General features: G+C 52.2%; 1 protein-coding gene across 1 annotated transcript in view; it reads right to left on the reverse strand.

Moving 5' to 3' along the window:
* Positions 1 to 26780, reverse strand: part of LHX4 (LIM homeobox 4) — a 41566-nt gene extending 14786 nt beyond the window's left edge. The window contains exons 1-2 of the mRNA XM_049634144.1: positions 26705 to 26780; positions 10547 to 10718 (exon numbers count right to left, since the gene is read on the reverse strand). Coding sequence (XP_049490101.1) covers positions 10547 to 10718; positions 26705 to 26780 — 248 coding nt within the window. The remainder of the gene's footprint in view (positions 1 to 10546; positions 10719 to 26704) is intronic.
* Between the last annotated feature and the right edge of the window lie 351 nt (positions 26781 to 27131).

The following is a 27131-nucleotide window of genomic DNA, read 5'->3' on the forward strand; positions in this document are numbered from 1 at the left end:
CAGCCTCTCCTCCATCTACCCCACTCGCTGGGGACTTCACTTCCACCTCTCATCCAGACCTCTCGCCTAGCTCAGACTGGTATATCCCACTGTCTCCTCAGCCTCTCTGCTTGGATGTCTGAAACCAAACTCCTGATCCTCCCCAGAATCTGCACCGCCCCCGCCCCGCCTGCATCAGAGAATGGTGATTTCATTCTTCCAGTGACTAAGGCTGAAAGCCTTGCACACGTCCACCCGATATGTCAGCAAACCCTGTCGGTTCTACCCAAAATTCGGTCAAGAATTGGACCACTTCTGACCATCTGTACCTCTGCCTCCCTAGTTCAGGGCCCCATCACGCCTTGCCCACCACTAACGGCTCTCCTGGCCTCAGCCCTTCCCCCCACAATGGCCACAGTGATCCCATCTCACTCCCCTGCTCCACACCTTCCGGTGGCTCCCCCCTGGCTCAGGGTAAAAGCTGAAGCCCCTTTACTGGCCTCCGAGACCTTCCAAGACTACCTAGCCTCCTCTCCTACCACTCTGCCTGCTCACTCGCCCGGCCACACTGGCTCCACGGGCTTCCTCAGCTTGGGGTGCTCTTTCCCCAGTTACCTACGTGGCTCACGTCTGCATTTCCTGCAGGTTACCCCTCAAACGTCACCTTCTCCAGGGGCATTCCTTGACCACCCCCATGCTCCATCCAGCACTTCCTTCCATATCTCCCCTGGATGCACCTCACCGTTCTTGTTTGTCTATCCGATCTCTCCATGCCCAGCAGGCACCGTATCTGATTTGTTCACCGCCAAGTCCAGTACCTCCAGCAGTACCGGACCAGGACACGTGTTCTGTGAATAGCTGGTGAATAAACAAGGAATGCCTATGCCTGTGGTACGCATTAATACTCGTCCCCCATTTGCGCATGAGGAAATAAGTTCAGAGAGGGTCGATGACGTGCGAGAGACCACACAGCCGGAAACAGTGGAGCTGGGATTTGAACCCGATGCTCTTCGTTACTCGGCCATCAGGAGGCAGCTGGGGGCTGTGAGCCCAGGCCCACGCCAGCGACTGCGTGTGGGGGCTGACGCAGCACAGTGCACTGTCCTGAGGAAACAAAATACTGCATAACTTAATTTTATGCTTTAATTGCTTGGTGGTGATTTACTGCGGGCTGTATATTTTTTTCCCGGCTGACACTTCCCTACATGTATTTCTTTTATCTATCACCACACTTGACAGGTAAGTTGCTGATATTTACTGTTACTGTATGTACCAATATTTCCAACATATATCACCACCACAGCCATGTCACAGGCGCATAAAGTTCTGCCCCAGAACGGCCAGCCTTCTCCAGACATAGACAGGGGCCATATTTGGAGAAGGCCTGACACCAGGTAATATCAGAGGCTTCAGGAGTAGAAACACAGCCCCCCACAACACACGCTCCCAGACCCATTGGAACTGCCCCCACAGCGCTCTGCCTTTTGCTGGGGAGGGTTCTTTATTTATTTTTTAGGTTTATTTATTTTGAGAGAGACAGTGGGGGAGGGCAGAGAGAGATGGAGAGAGAAAAAATCCCAAGCAGGTCCCATGCTGTCAGCGTGAAGCCGGATGCGGGGCTTGAACTCACAAACCTCGAGATCATGACCTGAGCCAAGGCTGGACACTTAACTGACAGAGACACCCAGGTGCTGTTTTTGTTTTTTTTTTTTTTTTTAAATATAATGCTTTTCTTCTTGATAAACATTCAATATTATCCTGAGGTGGATGCTACTAGAAAAGCTTTAGAACCAGTGACCCAGTCCAACCCCCTCATTTAACGCAGAACAAAACTGGGGCCCAGAGAGGGGTAGTAACTTGTCCAAGATCACACAGCTCAGTTAGTGGCAGAGAAGGGGCTAGGGAGCCCAACTCCCCCTTTCCCTCAGTCATGCTCCACCCTCCCCCCGTTCCCAGCTGGGGATAGATTTGCTTCCCAAGAGGTAATGGGACATCGGATCCGGATCCGACCCTCTTCTGCAAGAGTCCAGCCCACCTCCCTTAGTTTCGGCAAACACGCATCGAGCACATAGTACGCAGGCAATTTCATGTGAGCTACCTCATTTAAACTGCACAATGGCCCTCCCAGGTAGGTATTTCCATTCCCGGATGGGGACAGGCTGGGAGCTGTCTCCGGCTCAACTACACTCCCCCTCCTTCCCACTCCTACCTCCTGGCACCTACTCTGCTCACTCCAGGCTAATTCCTCTCTGCCCAGGTGTTCACTCAGCTGTCACCAAGTTGTCCTGTGCAGAGGAACCACCTGGGATGTCTGCTTACAACCGGAAGAGCCACCCCGACTCCTGACCCCTGGCCCAGCGTCTGCAGTTAGCAAGGCCCCCATGCAGACCACTCAGAGAAGCCCTGTGTCACAGATGTCTCAGCACCCCTGTGGCATCTGCAGGTTGCTTGTTGATTCTTGAGTCCCCCAAGACCTAAGGACCCATTCTCAATGGTGGTATGGCAGGGACATTCAGGGACGGAGGTCCCATCTGACTCCTCACGCCAGACTGACCTGCTGCGCTGACACGTCGCTCGGGCCACAGAGCCCAACTCTCATTCGCCTGTGGCTTCTCCTCAAGTGGGGCTCCCAGGGCCACAGAGTCAGAGCCACAAGCCAGACACTGGCTCTCGTGGGACCCTCCTGCGTGACCTGGGCCAGAGAACCAGCAGGAAATGAGGTGGAGCCGGATCACAGCGGCCAAGTGCTGGGCAGGGCATTTGGAGAGGCCTGGCAGGAAGAAGCTTCCAGCTGCACAGAGGGGAGCTGACAGGGGCTGAGAGGGGGCAGAGGCAGTGGGAATAGAAAGAGTTGGGAGCCCGTGACCGAATGCCTGGGGTGGAGATGAAGGAGAGGGCAGGTTGTTGAACCTTCAGCGAGGAGGAGACAGGGCCACCCCCCCCCCCACTGGCTGGTGTGTTTTCCTGGGATGAAGAGGTGCCTCCACACGTCCCACCCCCGAGGAACCCAGACCCCTCTCTGCTTGGGGACCCGTTTCCACAGCTCAGATGCCATCTCACTCCCAGGTTGATTTGCAACCACTTGGCTCCAAACAGATTCCCCAAGGCCGAAAAGTCTCTGGGCTGCAGGCCCCACAGATGTCAGGAGGCCTTCGCCCCAGGCTGGGCAGGCGCAGCTGAACCGGGGCCTCTGGGGCGGGGAGACAATCCGCGGACTCATCACCGCCTGATATACGGCCTCGGGTCCCAGGGGGAGCTGCTCCGCTAAGTAATTGCTTCTGCCTTGATTACAGGCCTTCGCAAATGACTGTGGGCCTGGTCCCACCAGTGTGTTTGAATCTTACAAATGTCCACATGCACAGACACTATCTGGACCATCTGATCGTTACCTTAAAAGGTTTAATTTGCTTAGCGAGGGAATTAGACTATAAACTATTCAGAAATTATGGAAAGTCACACGTCAAAGAGACCCTCCCCCTGTGGGTTCCTTAAGCACATTTTGCTAGAATGTGTGTGTGTGTGTGTGTGTGTGAATGCATGCACATGTCCATGCGCGTGGAGGGGGGAGGCTAGCAGGTGTGTAGTTACCAGAAATAACACTGGCTCACAAGGACCTGGACCCAGACTGGACCAGCAATCAACCCCAGAACTGCAGTGGCCTCTTCCTGGGGCTACAAAGTAAAAGCTGGCTGGAGATGGCCACACAAGCACAGGCTGGTCTCCCCTGGCCCGAGCCGGGAACCCCACTCTGGGAAGAAAAGGCTGAAGGCTGCAGTCACACCCACAGAGCTCTGGACCACACAGGGAGGGATGGCGTCCCCTGGGGAGGGCTTGTGGTGGCTCTCACCTGCCCCCACACCACCAGGCAGACCGTTGTTCCAATCACCTGACCTGCCACTGGACACAGGCAGGTGGACACAAGTCCCACCCCGGAACCCCTGCCTTGTCTGCAGCCTTTTGTAGCCTCTGCCCCTACGAACCTCCTTCTTTCTTTCTCCTCCTTCCATATACATTCACCACCATGACTTCAATAAGAATACCCCCTAATAATGACGACTACAAAGCACTTCCTAAATCTTACTTCATCCTCAGGGTAATCCAGAAAAGTGGAGATGTGTGTTCCCATCCCTCTTTTGAGGCGGGATGGTGAGGCTCAGAGATCAAATGCCCCCAGGTCACATAGAGTCCGCATTCAAACCCAAAGCGGGCCACTCTGTGAAGTCCACCTAGCAGAGAGGCTGAGCGGGACTTTGCCCATATTACCTGATTTCCTGCGGGCATCTGCCCTGCCTAGGGGCGGGGGCCCTGGTCACCAGAGTGATTGGGCCAAGGTCACTAGTGAAGACCAGGCTGGAGCCAGCAAAACCACCCTGCGTCCTGGCCAAACGCAGGGCATGCTGGAGCTGAAACAGGCTGTTCTGAACTGCAGGGATAAATCAGCATCTCCCGGGCTCCCAAGGACGCTGCTTACCTGCCCTTGGCCCGCAGCCTGCCTGGAGATTGACTGGCTGGGGGAGGGGGCACTGTGAGGAACCAAAGTGCCTGGCCAAGCGGGGCAGCGGCCCACACAGCTCCCCACTGACAAGTCATGAAGCGGCCTTCTATCCCACTGGGTCCCCACAAGTGACCATCTCTGCCCGCCAGGCAGGTGAAGGTCTCGGGGACAGAGAGACACCCCCAGAGACACAAGAAGTTTAGACAGGAACCCCCTGGAGTGGCAGTCACTCTCAGAATGCCTCCAACTCTTCCCCCAGGCTCCCTGCTGCGGGTATGAGCACAAAGCCCTGGTGGTCAGGGACACAAGCCTGGAATGTTCTCAAAAGCTGTGCTGCTCTCTCTTTGATTCCGTAGCCCTGTTTGTTTTCACACTGTGGTAATTGCTGGTTTGTTTCCCAAATCTTCACGTAAATCCCCACGGCATCTTCAGCCTGTGGTTTATTCCCAGCACAATGCAGTGTGCCCTCTGAGCTCTGCCAGGCTACCCTCATCTCCGCAGGACGTTAAATGTCACCTCAACAGGAAGGTCTCAAAGCTGAGGGCTGGGGGCGGGGAAGAGGGAGACCAGGAGAAGCCAGCCCAGGCCTAGCCCCGAGGGAAGGCTCTGACAGCCTGGCCCTCCAGGGCTGCAGGTCAAGTGGCCACACGTCGGGGCCAGAAACCCAGAGACACTGGTAAAGCAGCCAGCATCCTGCTAGACATGGTTTCCATGCTATTTCCTTCCCATTTCACGACTCTGTGCTCCACAATGAGCGCCTTCTAACAGTAAGGCAGTGAGGTTCAGAAAGGCCTGGTTACTTGTTTACTGACAAACAGCTAGCACGAGACAGGACAGGAATCCAACCGAGCACCGTCTGGGTTCACTAAACCCCTCTGTTCATAAAATAACTCCCTTTTGTGAAATGCTCCTGTGTGCCAGGTCTTCTAAAGCATGCACCATTAACATTCCCATTTTCTCCTGAAGAGGACAGTGGAGTTCAGAGATGTTAAGGAACCTGCCCAAGGGCACCCAGTTCCTGGAGCAGAGAACCTGTGCTATTCACTGCACTTCAGAGTAAGAGAGCTGCCAAGCCCCTCCCAGGACCCAGTCAGTGATGAGGAGGGGACCCAGAAGCTCTACTCCCAGACTCCTGCCCTCCCCAGGCCCTGGTCTCTTTGCAAGGAGATGGGGACCCGGGACGTACGGGACACGCAGTCCAGAAAGGACTTGCTTAGCAAATACAACAGAAAGAGCCGTTGGCTCCTCAGCTTGTGATTCATTTGTAATAGCCTCAGAACCACTGCGTTTAGTCAACTCCGTGCCTCTCCTCTCGGTCTCAGACTTTTATTTCCTGTGGAGAAAGGCACCAAGGACCCAGGAGGCAAAAACAACAAACAACAGCAAAGATCAGCCAATGTTACCGAGCAAGACAGAATTCAACAGCTCCAAGAGAAAAATGCAACAACCACAGAGTACAACCTTCCAACAATACTTCTTTCTTGGTCTGTGCACACATCAACATCGCCCTCTGCTGTCAGCCACCAGTATTATCACATCTCGTGGGCTGAAGGCTGATGGAAGGCTGACCTCACCCCACTTCTGAGGTATCACATGCCTGCGGCAGGGTACTCTTCACATGACAGTCTCCATTCGAAAACCTTCACGCAGGATAAAGGATACCCCTTGGAGTTACGCGAAGCAGTGGCCCTTCCCCTTGTTATGGGCAAAGAGATTTAAAATATTGATCCTGAAAATTAGAACCACAATGCTGATCAGTGAGGTCAGCGCCCCTCTGAGCAGGGCTATGGGGCAGGTATCTGAAAAGGACAGTGATTTTTCTTTCCTTTTTCTTTTTCTTCGAGGAGCATAGAGCAGAGAGTCTCCCTGGCTCCCACCAGGCCTCTTCCAAATCCCGCAGCTGAGAGCATCCTGAGGTCTGACAAGTGAATTCAAGCTCATGGCGCCGACCTTCCCTCTCACCAGGCTGCCGGAAGTGACTCTGGCGGCCTCCTGCGGGACAGGAAGGGGCTTGGGGCTCCGGGAACTGCTCTGCCCCTCTCGCCCTGCCTTGTATTCTCTCTCTGCTCACAGGTACCCTGTGCACCATCTGAAAGCAGGTGTCTGGTGATGTTTAATGAACCATAATGAGGAGGGGACCACGGGCTCTGCAGCCAAGTTACAGCCTGAGCCCCAAGTGGGCAGTGGATCCCAAGACTCCGGCAGGGGGGTGGGAGAGGGGTGAAGCCAGTCTGACCCTGGAGGACTGACTCCCTCAGTGTCCTCGCCCCACACTGTGACCTGCTATACCAAATTGCACCTGCGGCTGTGTCTTCCTGCACCGAACAGCCACAGTCCCCGAGAGCCGTGTGGGGCCTGACTGCCCGTGAATCCAACTGTCTTCCCTGGGCGGCTTCAGAGTGGCCCAATCTTCAATCTCCATTATCAGCGGGAGAATCACCTCAGCTTTTAACTTCTCTCCACACAGGGGGCCTGGGTGGCTCAGTTGGTTAAGCATCTGACTCTTGATTTCAGCCCAAGTCATGATCTCACAGTTGGTAGGATTGAGCCCTGTGTGGGGCTCTGCACTGACAGCATGGAGCCTGCTTGGGATTCTCTCTCTCTCCCTCTCTCTCTCTACACCTCCCCCACTCACGTGTGCTCTCTTTCTCAAAATAAATAAATAAAACTTAAAAAAAATTTTTAATGTTTATTTATTTTTGAGAAAGAGAGAGACATCGTGTCAGCAGGGGAGGGGAAGAGCGAGAGGGAGACACAGAATCCAAAGCAGGCTCCAGACTCCAAGCTGTCAGCACAGAGCCCGACGCGGGGCCTGAACTCACCAACTGCGAGATCACGACCTGAGCCGAAGTTGGATGCTTAACCGACTGAGCCACCCAGGCATCCCAAATAAATAAAACTTAAAAACAAAAATAAATTTCTCTCCACGCAGCACTTCATCTCAGAATTAATGACCTGGATTCAGCACTGAATCTGTGGCCTGTTCCCCTACTTCACAAGAGGATCCAGCCCTGAGGGTGGGTCATTTTATGAAGCAGGGCAGTCCTATGGAGCCAGGAAAGTAACTGCGACTGAATCATGGGCCTGTGCATTTTCCAGGCAGCCTGGGCCTCCAGGATTCACAGGACGTCATGTGAGGGACAGAAGAAACTGGTCACCAAGCATGCCGTAAATTCACTATGTGATCAAACCCGGTGATGGTCCGTAGACAAGGCCAGGTGCATATGCCGGGGACAGAAAAATAATACCTAATAAGTCTTTCCTCATGCCAACAAGAAAGATCAAACAGGCGCGGGAGGAGTGAGCAAAAACAAGGCAACTCAGGGTGCCCATCCGCTGAAGAGCTGGACTCACGGCCATGGAAGAATGGGGGAGACCTTCAGAGGATAGACCTCATCCCTGGAGGATACAATAGCCAGGGTCAAGGCCTGCCTGGGAAAGGGGGCACCCTGCTGGGGGGCATTGGGAACCCAAGAAAGCAGTGAGGTAGGACTAGAAGAGAGGCAGGGTGAAAGGCTCTGATAGCACATGCATCTGGAATGTTCTGTAGGCAGAGGGGGCCTTGCTGAAGGAGCTGGGGGCCGGAGTCAGTGGTGAGGTTGGATACCGGTGTGGTGGGGGGACATGTGGCCTCAAGGAAGTGGGAGGTGAGTTATGAGGTTACTGCTGAACAATGCCCTGGAAGGATCCAAATGAGGGTCATGGCATGGGGAGGCCACAGAGGCAAGAGGTCAGTGCCCTGGCCTGAGCAAGTAACTGTCATTGTTATTTCTGGTCTTGGGCTTATGACTCATAGGCCTATGCTACTCCTCCCCTAGCCTGCACCCCAGGTCCCTTCTGAAGGGACCATCTTTCCTTATCACTACTTCTCCCAAGCCCGAACCTACACCTGAGCTGCGACCACTTCCCTTTCCCAAACACTCAGAGCCAGCCAGTCAAGGTCAAGTTCCATACCCCAGACAGGCCCTCAGAGGAGCTTCTCTGGTGACAGAGTCCTGTGACGTGATCCTAATGGGTTTGCCTGCACCCCAGCCAGTGGTCTAGCTCGGGGACATCTCAGCACCTACCCTGTCCCCAGCTGGGCAAGAAGGCCATGCCCCTGGGGCGCCTGGGTGGCTCAGTCGGTTAAGCGTTGGACTTCGGCTCAGGTCATGAACTCGCAGTTTGTGAGTTCGAGCCCCGCGTCAGGCTCTGTGCTGACAGCTTGGAGCCTGCTTCGGATTCTGTGTCTCCCTCTCTCTCTGCCCCTCCTCCCCTCACACTGTCATTCTCTCTCAAAGTTAAATAAACATTTAAAAAAAAAAAAAGGCCATGCCCGGGGAGCTCACTGAGGCTTCCCAAAGGTACATGGACAACCAGGAAGATGGTGCACAGAACTTGGAAGCGGGGACAGCTGACCCGACCCCAAGGCCAGGCCCCGCCTACTGTGTCCTCTTGCCTCTCCTTGCTCACACATTCACCTTCACAGGTGCACACAGGCACACAACGTTCACGCACACGAACACACATGTGATGAGATTCACTCCGTGCGGGGCCTGCAAGAGCCGTGGGGCTTGGCCGGGATGTCACTGAGAAATGAATAATGAATGACTCTGGTTGCCCGCGGGGAAGGATGTAGGAGGAGGGAGCAGAACTGTGTAAATGCCAGAATGAAGGAAGCAAGGCAAGGTTCAGAGGTGAGAGAGCAAAAGGAAGACTGGGAGGATGGAGAGCACGGAAAAGACCTAGAGGGAGCAGAGGCCCGGCCCTGAGTCGGAGCCATCAGGAATCTGTTGGATGTGCCTGCGCGCCTACTGCCCCTGCCCTCAGGCAGCATATGGGCACTGGCATGAACACACAAGCACGTGTGAGTGCACATGCTCACACGTACACCAAGGGAGAGAGCGGTGCATTTTTGACCCAAGTGTGATGGCGACAATGAGTGTTGCCTTCTGAGCACAAGCCTTGGAGGAAGCCCCAGTAGAAACCAAGATCACCTTTAATGTGCTTTTCAACTCGTATTGGGCTAATGAAATTTGAGAATCCTCAGAAATTCAAATCACCTGTTCTCTGAAGTTCAACCTTGGCAGGATTTGGGAGAAACATGTCCTGGATCCAGGACTGGCATTTGTCCCCATGTCCCCTCCCTTTGTGCAGAATACATGATCTCTGAAGGAGGCATGCCGCCCCTCTGAGGCTTGCTCATTTGTGCCAAGTGTTTCCAGGCTTTGATGAGCCTCCCCAGAAGCCCCGCCCCCCTCAGCGCACCCCCGTGGGCCACCCACCCTGGGCTCCGCGTCACCGATGGACACCTCCCTTCTCTTGTTGTTGGTCTTGCTGTCACCAGCTGGTCCAGGTGAGCTGAGGCACCAGCCTGAGTGCCCTGGGCAACGGGTTCCGGGAGAGAAGCCCCAGACGAAATGCCACAGAAGATAAATTCTAGAAGGTCCCCTCTCCATGACCAGCAGGATTTTTTCTGATGGATCCAACCCCAGAAGGAATTGAGGACAGTCTTAAAAGCTAACACTCAGGTGTCAGGTACTGTCCTACGGACTTTACACATATTGATCCATTCAAAGCTAATAACAGTGAGGTAGGAACTATGATCAGCAGCCACATTTTATAGATAAGTAACCAGAGGCAGAGAGAAGTTAGGTAAGTTGCCCAAGAGCACACAGCTAATAAGGGATTCAAACCCAGTCAAGGGTCTGGGCTCTTAACCGTCACATCAAACTGCCTCTTCATCATGTTTTCATTGAAAGCGATGACACTAACAGAGCCTGGCTTGACCCCGACCAGGAGCAACTCTTCCAAGCCTCTGGGGCCCCCAAGCAGCCACGAAGACTCCTCTAGATTCGAGGTGCAAAACTCAAAGCAGCCACCCTGAAAGTGGCAGGAATGATAGAGCCACGTGGCCCAAGAAACCAACACCAAGAAGGAGCATTCCCTTCAGGATTCGCCGGAATCCTTTGTCGGCCCCCCTGCAGAAGTTTGGCTCCAGCCCTCTGCCAGATCTCTCCCCCACCCCCAGCGGGGAGAGGCAGATACAGACCAGGGCATGGGAGGGAGGCTGCACCCTGGGTTCTAGCTTACTTGAAGAAGTCTTCCTTGCAGTAGACGCTCCCGGCCCTGGAGAAGCACCTGTCCGCCAGCTGCATCTGGCAGTCTGCACACTTGAGGCAAGAGCTGTGCCAGTGTCTGTCCAGGACCTTCAGGATGAACTTGTCCAGGATATGCTGGTTGCAGCCGGCACACTGAGGGATCTCTGTGGGGAGAGGAGAGAAAGGCAGAGTGAGCCTTCCACACAGCACGGCTAACCCGACCACCCTGTGTGGATGCCTTCCTGTTCTTCACGATTCATGTCCCACTGGAGGGAAAGGACAGAACCCAAACCCTTAGGGCTGCCACGTATAATTGTGCAGGCTGTGCACTGCACAAAGGTCATTGGTCAACAAGGCACATGGGAACTGAAATCCAATGCACCCAGTGTTTCTTATTAGGAGGGGAGATCCTCCCGGGGCCAGAATAATGTTTCTTTTGCAGCTATGTATCCCAGCCGCCTAGCACAGTGCCTGGTACACACGAGTAGCTCCACAGATATGTATCACTACATAAATATTGGATCAAATCCTCTCTAAGAAGCTCACCTCGAAACAGTTCACCTGCTTCTCCCGTGCACTCCAAAATATCAACAAACCAAATCTCTCCGGAATCCTACATTCTTGATTCATATCATCTTTGTCGGTGTGATATAATTTAAAAGTATTAATGTAAGGGAACTGGCCTCAAAGCACAGGGGACAAAGTTTGAACACATCTATGTAGAAAGAAAGCTCTCTCAAGTTCTAAATCATTTGTGTCTCAAACCTGTAGACAGGCTATGGGGACACTCACTAAATGACATCACCGTGTCGACACACAAATGTCAGTGTTGGGCACGGTAACCCCCCAAGCCCAGTCTGTTCCCCTTTCTGGCCTCAGCAGCTACCAACATTTGCCTGAAAGTCAGACCCACTAGGTGCCTTGCCCTTTGACTCCATTCTCACACCAAAATGCCCCACGGAAACTACAGGAACCACAAAGAGACAGAGATGCATGGGTCTGGACATTTGCTACCTGTCCCAGGGCGTATGGCATTTTTTTCTATCTCTGAAGTTTTCCTCTTTGACAAAGAAAATGTTCAACCAACCAGCTACCAAGTTACTTACCAAACAGTTCTGATGTCCCCAGCAAGGTACTAAGCACACAGGACAGCAACAGGAATCTCCAGCAAATAAGGGGGGATGGGTAGGACACAGGGTGGGACCATGGATTCTGGAGCCAGCCTGCCTGAGTTTGAACCCTGGCTCTGCTTTTTTAACCTTCCACAAATTACTTGGCCTCTCTCTCTGCCCGGTTCTCTCATCTGTAACAAGGAGGGCCTGGGGGTGATGATGACAGCAGTCCCTGGGAGGATTGTTATGAAGAGTAAGTGAATCAATACTGTAGGACAGGGCCAGTATCCAGTAGGTGCTCAATAAATGTTTGCTGTTACTAGGAGATAATTGCAGTAAGTGTGTGTTGTGTGTGGTGCTGCTGTGGCTGAGGGGAAGGAAAGTTAGGGACCCACGTTCATGCGCTTGATCTCATTGATCGAGAATCGCTGCACAGATGTCCCCACGCCCCTGTGGAGGCTCAGATTGTGTCCGCAAGACAGGTAGTGCTCCTCCCACTACAACAACACCCCTGCCTCTCTCCGGGACCATCAGGACTGGCCTCCCTGGAGCAGCAGGAAGAAGTCCAGGAGCAGGGGGCCTTAGCAGTGGAGACGTCTGGATAAGCAGAGAGGAGACTGAGGAGCGAGGGGTGCATGACCAGGGGCTCCCGCCGTGTGACAAGGCCAGCCTGCGAGGGGTGGGGGAGGGGGGACGACTCGTGCAAAGGCGCTCACGCAGCGCGCGGGCGCGGTTTCTCCTGCCCGCGCGTCGGCTTTCGGAGCCGCCACAGCCGCCAAGCCAGGGGCTGGAGGAAGGCGGTGTGTGTGGAGGAGCACTGCTCTGGCACCATTTTGCACGCGAGGGGAGAGAAGACCGAGGCCCTCTCGCACGGAAGTGGCTCGCAGATCGGCAGGAACCCGTGCCCACCAGCCTGTCCCAGGTCCCAGACCGTGTGCAAACCGTCTGCTCGCTGAGCACCGCCGCCCGGGGCCATCGGGGACGCGGGGACACGGCCCGCTAGGGGCATCTTTGTGTGAGCGAACGGCTGAGTCCGAGGGCCGGGTACCCCGCCGGTGCCCGCGATTGAACCCTAGGAGAACCCGGACGGAGAACCGTCCTCTGGGCGCGGGGAGTGCGCCCGCCGGCTCCCTCCCGCACCCCGCCCGACTCCGGGGCCAGAGGGCGTCGATTCCCACCTAATTGTTGTCTGGCCTTGCCTCCAGGAAAGATACGGCTGTATTTCTCCTGCCGGCCGCAAATGCATGGGGATGAGGGCGAGGATGTGTGCTCATAAAATTTATTTCGAACTAGGTATCTACCGGGAGCCTTAATATGATGAGTATTCAAGAGAGAATACATTAAGGCTAATGTATGCAGGGAAGGGCGGGCAGGGGAGTTTTAGAGGCTTGGAAACGGAGACAACATCACGTTTAGGAACAACACTAAAAGCAGACAAGCCATCTCAGCCTCCGGCTTGCATGGATGCTCCCTGCTGAGTCCATCTGTGCTGCCCACACTGGGGGTTCTCAGCGGCCTTGGGGCCAAACTGGGGTCCTCGAGTTTGGCAAAAATGTGAGGGCCAAACCAAGGTGATTTTTAAGTTAAAAAACAAAACAAAAACAAAAACAAAAAAAAACGTCTCACGCTGTATTCCAATGTAGATTTTGAGAGGGGAGTGGCATTTTTAAAAGCCAAAGTAACCTAGAAATGATTTAAGAGATCCCTAATATACCAGTAATGGTAAAACCAGACATCAAGAGCCTGTTGTGAACTCTGCCAGGTCTTGGGTGTATATTACGTCAATAATCTGTACAAATTGGTGAGGAAGGTGTTGTTATCCCCATTTTACAGATGACAAAACTGAGCCTCGGAGAGGTGAAGCAAAGTGCCCCAAGTCCCACAATGGGGTAACGGGGATTTGAACCAGGAGCCTATACTTAAGGTTGGCTAAACCCAACCTGAGAGCGGGAGGGATCTGGACATGCCTCACCTGGCTGGCTCTACCCTGTCATTTTATGGAGGGGAAATGGAGGCAGAGAGGTAGTCTCAAAGCTGCTCTGTGTCCAGTGACAAGGGAGTAGATGAGCCGCTGGCCTCTGTTGCTTCTTAACGATTGGGCAGATGGAAATGTTTGAGACATAGATTTAGATCCTTTGGACAGAGGATGCATGTGTTGTATGGGACGGACACCGAATGCCCCGAGGGTGGGAAGTAGGAGCCCCTGTCCTGCTGATCCCCTCCACCCAGCTGCAAGGTGCCAGCTTGTTGATGGCATCTGTCAAGTTCAGATTCATCCCTGCCTGTGAGGGGGTGGAGACTTGTGAACTCAGATCCCACACTTCAGGTGACAGCACTCCATGTAATTATTTTGATTAGTGTGAAATGTAAGCTATCTAGAAATTTTTCTAGGAGCAACAACACGAGCCTTTTTTAAAACCTACAATAAATTATTATTTTTAAATTCAGAGAGCCTGAACAGGACAGAGATTATGTAGGTCTCGTACCAGAAATTAAGTTGTAACCAAAATTTCCAAGGAGCCAGAAGATTTCCAAATCCCCAGTAAATTCGACGTACTTTTTATGCGGTGTTTGACATCACAAAATTCCACCTTCAAAACTGGTATTTAAGCAGGCCCTTGGAGTCACTAAGACAAAATTTAATCTATAAACTCAGTTCCTGATTATGAAGAGTCATCTCATTTTAAATGAAAATTTTATCTTATCCACACACAAGTGTTCTTTGGTGATGCTCTCTGCTGGGACTCTGCAGAGAGGAAGCTTGGTCACGAAAAGACAACAAAGCCCGTGGAACAGCCAAGGAATCCGGGGAGATGCTGGATCACACAGTACAATACACTCCCCATCGGCGAGGCCCAGAATCTTCTGTCAGTCCTACAGAGTGACATGGCCCAAAGCATAGACCTAAACACAGGTAGAGCAGCTGTATAGACAAGAAGGCTTGCCTTGACACACTTGCTCGCCATGCAGACACCTGCACCCACACTCACATAAACACTATATGCACAATCAGATATACACACATATTCGCACCTACTTAACAGTATACACACAAACACACAGGACACAAACACACATATGCGTCCTAACACACATAAAGAAACACACACAACCAGAAATGAACAAAGATACACCCTGAGACATACACAAAGGCACTCACACATACCACATTCACATAGACGCACAGACATACACATCGTTGCATATACTTAGACACACACTTTTAACACACACACTCGAGGGTACACAAGCACACATACCCCACAGTACTTACACAGAGTCACACATACACATAAACCTGCACACACACGCTTCCTCACACACAGGCTGAGGCATCGCCGTTCTGGAAAAAAGCCAATTCTTCCGAAGTCGAGCTCTGTCTATGGAAAGGAAGCCATCTCTGAATAAGGGAGCTGTCCAACCTCGAGGCCGTGAGGAAAGCGGGCATTGAGTGATACAGGAAGCTAGGGCGAAGTAGAAACGTTTTGTTCAACTATTCTTTTAGAAAACTCTTGGGAGAATTTGAAAGTTTTCAGTTCTGCTTGGAGTTTAGATCTTCAAATCTTTGGGTCTGCCAAACTGTTTATAATAAATCCCAGATCACAGTCTGCTAGACCTGGGTTCAGATCGGAGTCTACCATATATATGATCTTGGACAAATTGTTTACAGTCTTTGAGCCCCAGTTTCCTGACCTGGAAAACAGAGATGATAACACAGTCTCTCAGGGTTGCTGTGTGATCACATCAGAGAATGAGTATAAAACACCTGGCCCCATAATACCATTGTCCAAGCTCAATGGCAGCTCCCTTTTCCATTCTCCCATGGCCAGTTGCCAACAAGATGAATTTATATACTTAAAGTACATTAAAATTATTTCATGTTTCATTATTTCTCAATATAATCTCCCCCTCCATCAATACCCTCCCCACACACAAAACACTCAAAACTCTCCTCCATCCCCTTAGTTCTAAAGCATCTGGAAGATGTATACCCCTTTCTAATCAACATAATCTCGGAGTATAAATAGCAGATAATGCAACATTACAAGGTTAAGTCTATTTGGCATAAAGAAATCTGGCAGACTCTTTTCTCCATAAAATGAGGGCAAATTTGCCAGACCTTGGTGCCCTCCCCATATGTCAATGGTGAGAACAGGGAGGCTAGGACCCCCCAACCAGCTGAGCTCACTCCACTTCTGCTGTAATGTATGCAGCTAAGAGTGGATTGAGTTCAAATTAACAACTGAGGATTTGAGTATTTTTCTTGGAGATATCTAAATGCCCAATGGAAAAGTGACTATTTCTTATTTGATAAGAAATGGCTAAAAACCTTTTCTTTGCCCATAACCTTAATCTACTTCTTCATGAAGGGAGCTTATAAAACCCGTAACATGATGCCCAGCCCTCAAATCACCTAAAGTCCTGTGGCATGGGCATGACGGGCTTATTTTTCAGAGTGGCCCATCCGAAGATGGATTCCATTTGAAATCCCCAAATTCCTCCATTAGTGAAGTTTTAGAAAACTGGGAAGTAGGGGAGGTCAGTCGAAAGGTCTGATGTGGTCTGTGGTGGACCAAATTGCCCCCCTACAACTCCCCCTCTCCATGACATATAAAAAGTATTGTGCATTTTTATTCCCCACTCACGTTTCTTCATTTCCAAGAAACTGCTCTCAAGGAACCAGGGGCCACCCTGAAACATTTTGGAGACGGTTTGCGTGTGTTTGTTTGATCGATTTTAATTCTTTGAAAAATGGTGTTTTCTATCTCTCATCATGAAAGAACAACAACATTTTTTCCACCAAAGAGACTAAGGCTAGAAAACCACACTTGACAATAACTTCTAAAATGTATTGAAGAAAGTGCATCTTTCCGGGAAAATGAATTGGAATTTCAGATAGTTCTATCGGAACCATAATGCTGATGAATATCTTAATATTTTAAAACTAAGTTATTGCGTGCTATTAGGAATAATGTTCATTTAACCATGCCCTCAGATCATGCCCCCAGATCAGATTAATATTTCTTAAAATTTGGACTTTGATGTTTCACCTTGGAGTCCCACGAGACTTTTTGACTGCCCTTTGGACAGAGTCCCTCTTTTTGTTTCACAATCTGACTTAACACCCTCATGCTCATGCCAAGGTGTCCCCGGCTTCTTTCAGGATAGGGGGCCAGCGTCTGTGGGAGACGCTTCTGGGGCTCCCGGTCCGCAGATCCCGGGACACTCCCAGTAGGCTCGGCCCCTCTTGGGACACCCAGGAGCACTCCAGCCAGTGAGGGCAGCACCATGTGCCAGTTGGGAACATCCTGGTCTTTAAGACTGCCCCAGCTCTGAACTTTGTCAAGTACTTGCAAATCTGCTTGCGCATTTACTCTTCCCAGAAACCCAGTAAAAGTGAGCATCTACACTTGAAAGAGCTTCCCTAAAGGGACACAGTTGGGGACACAAACTGTGGGGACACAAACTGGAGCTAGAGGCTTCTTTTCGTCTGGGACAGGTTCTGGAGCTGACTGAAGACCAAGGCTTCTAACACAAAAGCCAGTGGCTTTCGCTCCAAACCCTTTTGCTCCAAACTCCAGAAGGGAGTGGTTTTGAGCTCATCTTAAATAACATTTGGCCGATATATGTTTCCAAAAATACATGATTTTGTTTATATTTGTTAAGTTTCTTTACTGACTTAAAACTGAAAAAAAGAAGCCAAATAGGACTTAAAGAAAACACACATACAAGTGAAATACTGTGCAAAAATATTGTTTTTCTTAGAATTCTCCATTCCTTCCCCACATATAAAGGGGAGAAACAACAGTCAATGAATGGTAAACATTGCTGCCCATTATCAAAGGTTCCCAGAGTAAGAAGGAAGATGGTTTTAAAAAGGCAGGTTAGGGAAAGTCCGCTCTGTGGGGGCTTATTGATTTAGTCTGGGAGTGACTAATTCTAAAGTGTATCGACATATGACCACAGGACATACCAGGCATGGGACCATGCCTGCCAAAACTCAAGGCCAGCTTCTGGAATCTCCAACTCTAAGAATTCTAACAGTGGTAGAGTTAAAATTAAATTAATTAAAAGTTCTAGTACTGGATACACATTTCAAAAATAAAGCTTTTCAATTCAAAGTTGCCACCACCACCACTGACAGGAAAATCCTGTTTTCTGGTCCCAACTCCCCTTTTAAATCACCTGACAATTGTGGTGGAAGGAACCGAGGACTAATTCATCTATGCAGTCCATGAACAGGAGGTCCAGGATGCAGTTTTATATGACAAATCATGACTCTGTGTGTCTGGGCTCCCCCCCCACTCCCCCGGTGTCCTGGCTCTTTATTTCCCATCCTCCTATTAAGGACAATTTGTTTTTACTGAACAATTTATAGCTTCCTTTTTTTTTTTTCATATTTTCCCCTATTCTGAACCCATGCATGTTAAAGAGACCATAACATAAATTTCCCAAATATTTTATACATTTCTTCATAACTTAGTAAGAATTATCTCATAAACAACACAACTGAAGCATAAAATTCCAATATTAATTCTTCAAAACTTAAGAAGCAAAGGTGCATTGGACATTGTAGTATTTTGTGATGGCAGTGAACTTAGAGCCACAACAATCCTGAGAAAACCTTAATAAAAAAAAAAAACCCTGGTATTGCATTTAAGGTAAATCATATTCTGTATTATAATTATATTTGCTTATATACTTAAAAAATACATCAACCTTCAAATGGGTCATCTCATTTCTAGTTTTTCCGTGTGTGTGTGTGTGTGTGTGTGTGTGTGTGTGGACAAATGACGAACAACTAGAAAAAAGTCAGAAAAGCTTTCTCATATCAGAAATGATCACACCTAATGTTTTTTCCCTCCGCTCGTCTTTCAAAATCCTTCCCCCACCCAGATCCTATTTGTTTCCTTTGGTGGTTTGGGGTCCCTTTGACTACCTCTTTTGTTCTTTTTCTGCTCAGGCAGCTCAGAAAACAGTAACCTCTTCAATATATAAACATCAGATTCAAGAAATATCCTGGAGACAATCTCGATGTTACCATTTTAAGGCTGAATGTGGATCACATTTTAATAGAAGGAGTCCTGTAGTAAATAAAATACATAATGTAGATATGTATCTGCAGGTGTGGGATTATGTTCTAAATTAGATATTGACACAGAAATAACATTCTTCAGTAGGATATTGGATATTCTCAGTAATTGCAAATAAAACAGAAAAAGCCCATTAAACCATGACTGGCAGTCTACGGAAACGCTGTAGGCACATCTCTATTTCCACTCTATCTTCACATTTAGTCATTGCTAAATCTCCACAATGTATTTTTCTGATGTCTCATTCTGGAGCGGTATTCCATATGTTTGGCAATCTCTCCCTCATAACAAGAAACTTTCAATTAATTTGGCTGCAAGTTTTGTCTCTGTTAAGCCATTCCCAGAACCAATCCCTTAACCCTCTAACATTATAATTAAAGTAAATTATACTTTAAAGGCATTTGGGGGTGAGATACCACAGTAAAACATCTGTGGCTAGCCCCAGACTGTCGGAGGGAGGGCAGAGGGGAGGGTGGGGAAATCTGAGAAAAGATATCCACCAAAATAACAACAGGATTTAGATTTGCCTCCCAAGATGATTTTCCAATCCGCCGTTCATACAGTTCACCCGAAGTACATTTTCCGAGGGAGAATCAATTCTAATTTTGCCAATTAAACCCAACCTGTCCACCTACTTCCAACAGTAGTGCCTCACAATGGTTGATGTGTGCTCCATTTTGATCAGGGCTCCTATAGAGCTTAGGACCTGAAAAAAGGTAAAATCTCATCTCACAGCAGCCTCTGTTTCAGGTGACTTTTCCCTACCACAAACAACAATAGCCCAGCTGCAAGGAGGCTTTGGCTCTGGACCCAGAAACTACCCTGCCTCCAAACACTACAAAAAAGAAGGTAAGGGATCCCACCACCCTGCAGCCGGTCAGAGAGTCAACCCCCAATAAACCCCCTGTGCTGTGAATTCATGCGCGTACCAGAGACCTCACAAAAGAAGGAAGGAAGAACTGAGGAAGGGAAGAAAGGAAGAAGAGAAAGAGAATGAGAATGAAGGCAGACATGTAAGCCACGATGGGATTTTACTAAAAGCAGTAGACCCTGTTTGTTTGCTCACATCTGTGCCGTGGGCCTTGTTAACACTCATTCTAAGAGGGAAAAAAAGGCAGAAAATCATTACAAAAGTAAACTTGAACCCTTCCCCCTCCCGCCCCCACCATCTCCAACCCCAGTATCTGGTTCTACCACCGCAAACTGCTGGTCCAGTCCGTTTCCAACCTTGCTTCCCAAAGTAGGTGGTATTATTCCTTTCACCCTGTCAACAGCTAAACTGGCTCTGAGTTTCTATGCATTCCGAAGCTTCTCGGCTCTAATCCTGATAAATTTCCCTCAATGAAAGCAATGATACAAGGACCCTCCATCGAAGGCCACCAACCCTCCCCAACCACAACTCTTCAATTTGGAGGAGACTAGTTTCCCAGCCAGAGAAATCCACCAAATATCCATCCTTGCTGACCAAAACAAGAGGCTCAAAGCAGTCTTTTTTAACAACCGGAGGGAAAGGTTAGTCCCTGTTAACTAATTTTCCATCCCTGGAGAATTGCAGGTGCAACCCTCCTCCCTTTCCTCCAGAGCTGCCTCCTCAGCAAGGGTGTCTCTCTGGGTTCTGTCTGCTAATGCGGTGCTAAGTACTCACTAATTGACTGTAGCACACAGTGAACGGGCATGAAATCCGAGGCAAATGGGAAGCTAGGACAATGGGAATATTAGGACTTGAGGCTGTCTACACCTGGTCAGCGGGGGTCAGCAGGTCAGTGTTCAGAACCTAAGACGCCCCCCGTGGGCCGTGTTTTGTCTACTCACTGGAAAGAAATTGTTTTGCCGGCTCCCTGCCTCCCTCGACCCCCACCTCACCTCCAGGAGGACTCGATTTTTAAAAAACGGACCGTGGTATTTTCAGGGCTGTAGGCGGTCTCCAAGCCGGCTTGAGGACTAGCGTTGGTCTAATCCCCAGAGCACTCAGACAACATTCTTGCCTTAACCCCCCGCTTTGTTTCTGGCGTGTCTAGAGGAAGGTACACCTAGCGTTTGGTCTTCCTTCAACTTCCTGTAGTTCCCGGTTTTATCCCGTCCCGGCTTGGCTAATAATTCGTCTCCTTCCTGATTAGTTTCACCCTTCAGATCCCTTTAAAGGATATTCACTCTGCCGTCTAAAAAAACAAACAAAAAAAAGTCCCGTCCTGGATGAAGCCAACCTCTGAGGGCCCCAGACTGAAGCCGGTGCTGGGCTCCCGCCCGCCGCGGCTTCCGCCGAAAGGCAGGTGCAGCCTGCGGCCGGCGCCCTTGCGCCTTTCCCGACACACTGTGGCACCAACTACACCTCCAGGTCGAATTTAATTTACTTCATCAGCTGCCCAGGTAGAGGCCTCATCTCCCTTGAGCCCGCCACGTTTCGAGGGCTCGTCGAGGTCCGCTAAGTGCTGGGAACAGGGCCCGGAGCCGAGGCTCGAAGGCGGGCACGGCGCTCTGGGTGCCCGGACCTCGCGGACCCGCTGGCTGCCTCCAGGATCCGTGCTGGAGGAGCCGCTCCCCAAATAGGAAAAAAAAAAAAAAAATCCTTTCCAAGGATTAAAGTCCTGGAAAGGCTTGAGCCGCTGGAGTTGGAGTTTAGTTTTATCTTCCCAAATGCTTGCTGAGAAATGAGTATGGGGAGAAAGAGAAGTTTCGGGCGTCCCTCGGCTGGGCACGCAGTCGACGCTCCCGCCTACCGCGCCTTTCCCCGCGGGCAGTCCTGCCACCGCTCCAAAGGGGAGCGGGAACCGGGTCGCGGGCTTGGCCAGTCCCGGCTCGCTCCGGCCCGCTCAGAATAGTCAACCGAGAAACGGACCCGGCAAGGTGGGATAGTGAAAAGGCCAAGGCGCGGGAACGCCGAATGAGGCGCGCAGTGGAGACAGAGGTCGTCCGCCCCTTGCCCCCTTCGCAGCCACGGCCTCTGTCTCGGGCTGCGGGACGTGGCGCGCGCAGAGCTGGCTCCCCCAGAAAGGCCGTCCTGTCCGCACTGGCTTCCACTAGCAAGCCCTCCAACATCCAGGGCAAGCGTCGGGTGAGCGCACAGCACCCGCAGGTGCGCGGCAAACGCCTGTTGAAGGAATGTATCGCCAGTTTCCTGGGCCACCCAGGCTTGCGCCTACCCGCGGGGCGGAGGAGCTCTGCCCTGGTCGCGCCGGGGTCACGCAGGTCGCGCTCCCAGACCCGAGGACGCCGCTCCCGCCCAGCCCCGCCTGGCGCTGGTTTTCCACGAGCCCGCACTGCGGCCAAGCGAGGAAACAACTCGAGTTAGGTCCTGCTGCCTCTTCTGAGTCCCGACTTCCCATCTTCCCCGGACACTGGGGACCGCTCATTGCAGACCTTCGCCCCTCACCCGCCCTGGCTGCCCGCTCCTTGTCCGGGTGAAATCGTTAATTCCGATCCCTGAGCGCACTGGGGTCGCGCGCTGCCAAGGAGGGCTCCCCTCCGCCTTCACTGTCCTCTCTGATCCAGACGGTGGAACGCGGGAGGCCAGAGCCCAATCGCCCCTCGGGTGTCCTCGGCCACCCGCCTCCGAAAACGAGGCGCCGCCGTGGTCACCCGGCTTTCTCCAAATTCCCTTCTGGGCGGTGCGAAGCTCTGGCCCGAGGCTGGGGTGGGATCCCCGGAGTTAGGGAATCTGAATCCCCAACCCGTAAAGGCCTGAATCTGCCGGCGGGGACAGCCACCCGTCTGACCTTTAAAAGTTGGCTCACGCCTGACAATATTTTTCTGACGCGGGGAAGGAGATTTGTGGTGCCCGGGGCTGCTGTCTGAATTTCTGTATCGGAATCTGAATCAATCAATATCTCTCTGTCTCTCCATATATGTAATACATGGAGATATATATCATATAATAAATTTTTTTCTTGTTTTTCTTTCCGGCACCACCAGGGAAGGCAGGACTGGAAAGAAGCTCGAATCGCTGCTCCAGAGTTTGAAAGAACTCCTGGCCCCCGGGAAAGGAGTCCATTCCTTCCCTTAAGAAAAGGACTGCAAAGAAGAGAGGTTCGGGGGCGGGGATTCTGACTCGATCGGTGCTGCAAGATTTCCCCCCACGCGCCCTGGAAGGGAAGAAAGGGTGGTGGGGCGTCCTAGAGAAGTTCTTCACCCAGATCCTACCAAATACAAAATCAAATACCCTTTTCCCACAGCTTCGGGGTTCGCAAGAGCTGCAAGAAGTAGATATTTTAGGAGACAAGGGTGGGATGGGAGATGTCCCAGACATGTTACCCATCTATCACTCCGCGCCTGGACCGGGAGGATTTCCCCTTCCTCCCGCCCGGGTGGGCCAGCTCTCCAGTCAGCAATCCGGGGGCCGTCAGGGGCCGTTGTCCTTTCGCTCGGTGCCCTGGGAGCTCGGTTCCCTGTGTGGGAAACAGGCCCAAACCGAAGGCAAGGGGTGGATAAAACGCCACCTCCCTGTATGTCCCTTACTGTTCCGCGGCGTCTTGGCGTGCAAAAGGGGCCAGCAGGGCCCGGATGCGTGTGGAAACCGATGATTTCAGGGAGCAGACAGGTTCGGAGGAAGATCGGGAGGCGATCACCGCATCCAACGCTGCCCCCCCCCCCCGCCACGCCCTGGGTCGGGAGCTGTGAGAATTCAGACCTTGGTGTTCTACAGCCCGGAGGGAGGGGGAAGACCTTGGCATTAGCAGTTTGTGCCCAGAATTCCTGAGAGACCCGCGACCCTAATTGTGGGTCAAGTAGCTGGGATCCGCTAGCTTGGAACAGGGTCCCTTTCTGAACCTATCCACCTGGCTGGGGGAGGGGGGGAACACCCAAATTTTTCAAAAGGGCCCTCCCGACAATGCTGGATGTGACCTGGGCCGTGCTGGACGTGACCTCGAGGGTGCAGCCTCCTACTAACAGCCCAGCTGCCACCCAGAGTAAGGAGAGGGGGGGTTGAGTCCTTAGAAAACACTGACCCCAGAGGCAGAAGCCGGAATGCACGGCAACTCGGGGAAGATTTAAGGTGGTGGGGCTCCACTTCTCTACCCCAGGTCACTCCGGGATCACTCCCTGACTCCTCTCGCTCCGTTCTTCCTGAGCTTTCTTGCCCCACGCTGATGCCCCTCAATCAGATGAAGATCCTCAAGCACCTCTGGAAACGTCTGAGCCTGGCGTGGGCCCCATTGGGCTGCCCGTCGCTGTCGAATTGGCGATGCTCTTACCAGCCCTGTAACCCCAGCTCAGGGAAGCAGGAGGGGGTCAACCACACTAACAAGTCCGCCCAGGACGGAGGGTGGGGGGGTTGGGCAAAGAGCAAGCAAGGAGGCCAAGAGAGAATTTCTTACACTACTTGGTAATGTTTTCCATAAGGGAGTGTAACTCAGCCAAGCCCAAAAGAATATTCCGACTACAGGTGAAGCAAACTGGATTCAAATCCCTAAAATGCCCCTATGAGGCCAGGGCACCAGAAGGACCCAGGTTGGGGGATCCCCACATCTGTGCTCTGAAGTGCTCCATCTGTGGTGGCTTAGAGTGAAGAAATGAATATGTGTCTGTGTATGTCCGGCTGGGGGTGGGGGGACAACCCAAACCTTCCAGTTGTGGGGTTGGAACAACCCTTGCAGGAGAGCCTTTCTGTTCTCTCCTCTCCCCCACGGTTTAAACACTCACAGACCTGGGATGACCCTTCTCCCCTGAGGCCCAAGGACATGCCCCCAACCCCCACCCCACCCAGAGTTCTTAGGCCAGTGGGCCTCCTGCCCCATAAAAGAGAATGGCGGTGTCTATGTGTGTGAGGGGACCACGCCCCACCTATGCCCAGTTCCCAGCACCAACAGCTTAATGGCCAGAAGCCGCATCTGCTGGAAGCAGGTATGTTCCATGCACATCCCCAAAGGAAAAAACAAAAAAAGCTGGACTCCTAAATCTTCCTGGATTGGGCCCCTCATTTTTGACCATTGCCCCCTGCAACCCAGACCAGAGAACCAGGACAAGACAAAAGGAAGGGCAGACCAACCTCTCCTGGTTGGGCATTGCCTCTGCTGGGTGCAGGGGACCAGAGTCCCATTCTGCCTCACAGAGTTTTCTATGGTTGGAACCCCAACTCGAGCCCTGGTGAACTGTAGCTCTGAAAGCAAGCTCTAGGCATTTTAGGAAATTGAGTTTTTGAAGTGGAAATCAAAGTTGTCTCTGAGTAAGTGAGACAATCTAAGAGTGTGCGTGGAGCATCCTGGAAAAAGGCTGTCAGAGCAGTCTCCCCCACCCTTCCTTCTTTGAGGTCCTGACAGTCCACCTAAGGACCACAACTATTAAAGCACAGACTTACCAGGTAACAAGGACATGAGTCACACACACGCCTTCTGCCCACTCACACACTCCCCTCATTCACGCAGAGCTACAATCGGCTTAAGGACTTGGAGCTCCTTTGCCAGCTTCTGTGTTTCTGTTTGTGCAGGGGCTGAGAACCCACTCCTTGCCTGTGGTGGGGTGGGGGCAGCAAGGGCAGCAGCGAACCCCCAATGTCTTCTACAGATACATCTAGGTCAGCAGTAAACTTCCCAAGACGCGGTGCCGACGTGGAACTGTTTGCCAACAGTTGACAGGAAAAGACAATGGATAACTGCAGGATATAGCCAAAAAACAACCTAAATCGGTTTGGGCGAAGCTATCCCCTTCTAGTTCCTTCTCAAAAACTTCCCAGGGAAGCCCAGGACGTACGCTCGCCACCCTGCCCTTTGAGGTATGGTCCAAGCAGAATCCCTGCGGTGGAGAGCTAGGGCGCAGGAGGGCGCAGCCGTGCGCCCTAGTTCGTAGGTAGACACCATTATTTTATTTACTTAAAATAAACCTCGAGAACGTAGCTACCGCTCCACTAAAGAAATCGCGGGCGGAAGCAAAGCCCCTTGGCAAACAGAGTGAAGGAAACTTTCCCTCTCCACGGTGCCCAGGGGTGTTACGCAGAGCCCTCCAACCTGCAGAGCAGGACTCGCTAGGAGCCCGCCGTGCGCGCGCGATGCCCCGGGAGCTGCTCCTACCTCTGCACATATTCTCCATCGAAGATTCCGTTTGGGAGTGAGGGACATAGATAGCTTCCCTCCGGGAAAATGCGTGAGCCCGCAAACCCAAACACACACAGAGAGACCTGGGGATAAACACGCCCCGAGCTCCCTCTGTCTTGCTAGTTTCGGGCGCGGGAAAGAAAGTGGGTGGGCGAGCAAAGCGCCCAAACACCTAGTCTCTCCGCTTCCGAGTCTAAGCCATCCTGAGATTGTGTCCTCGTGTGCTCAAAGGCTGTGCGCAAAGACGAGTTCACAACTTCGTCCCGGTGCTTCTCCCTCCCCTGCATTCCTCGGCTAGCTGGAACATGGCGAGTCGACTTCACTGGGAGCAGGCAATCCCCGGCGGCGCAGGCTGCAGGCGCCGCCGGCAGCAGCGGCTGAGGACGCACCAGGCGCGCACGCCCAGCGCGCGGGGACAGAGCGTGTGGCCTGGGCTTCTGCGCCGCCAGCCCCGGGGGCGGGGGACGCGCTCTCCAACTTCCCGCCAGCTGGGGTGAAGTTGTACAGGCGGTACTTCGAGCTTTGACCGTCACCCCGGGAAGGAGGATGATTTACAGAGACCACCCCAGCCCTCAGGCCTGGCCTTCAGCTCCTTCCCATGGAGTCCCCAAACAGCACTCTCCCAGCGCTCCTAGAAAAGCAATGGGCTGGAGATGCGAGATTCGGTACCCACGGCTGGCCTCGAGCACTATCGGGGGGCTTTCACTTTCGGCCCCAAAAGCCAAGAGCCAGGCCCTTTAAACGCACTCTGGCCAGTGCCCCTGCCCTGTGACCGCCTCTGCACCGGGGCCGGCGGCCCCTCGCCCCGCCCGGCCCCTCCAGTCCAGGCTACACGCAGCGTCCGACCCGCCCCGTACCGGCCAAGCCTGCTGGCTGTCTTGTTATCAAATTAAATCCGCGAGAAAGGGGGGTGTCTTACGTTGCATCGGCACACCAAGCATCTCCGGGAGCCCCTTGACAGCCCCCTCCGCGGGGACAGCTGCGCTCTGCATCATCTTGGAGCGAGAGCCAGGGAGTCGCAGTCTACGGAGATCTCTCTCGCTTAAGCTGGATTCAGAAATTTGAAAATAATAATACAAAACCCAACCAGGCCGCCGAAGTCACGGTGGAAGCCAGACCCTCCGCCTCTCCGGGAGGATTCCACAGGCTGGCTGGCCCCCTCCCCCCGCCAGTCCTCAGTCTGTTTCAAATCCCTTTGATCTCGCTCTCCGGGGTAGGTGCACATCCCGGGTTGAGGAGACGCTGTTGCTGCAGCTCTGGCTTTTTTCCCCTCCTCCTTCCCCCGCCCGCTGCTCTCCCCCTCCCCCTCCACCCTTCGCGTGCCGGCCGCCCGGGAGGCCGCGGTC

The sequence above is a fragment of the Panthera uncia genome, chromosome F1, assembly GCF_023721935.1.
Source record: "Panthera uncia isolate 11264 chromosome F1, Puncia_PCG_1.0, whole genome shotgun sequence".
In the NCBI taxonomy this organism is placed as follows: domain Eukaryota; kingdom Metazoa; phylum Chordata; class Mammalia; order Carnivora; family Felidae; genus Panthera; species Panthera uncia.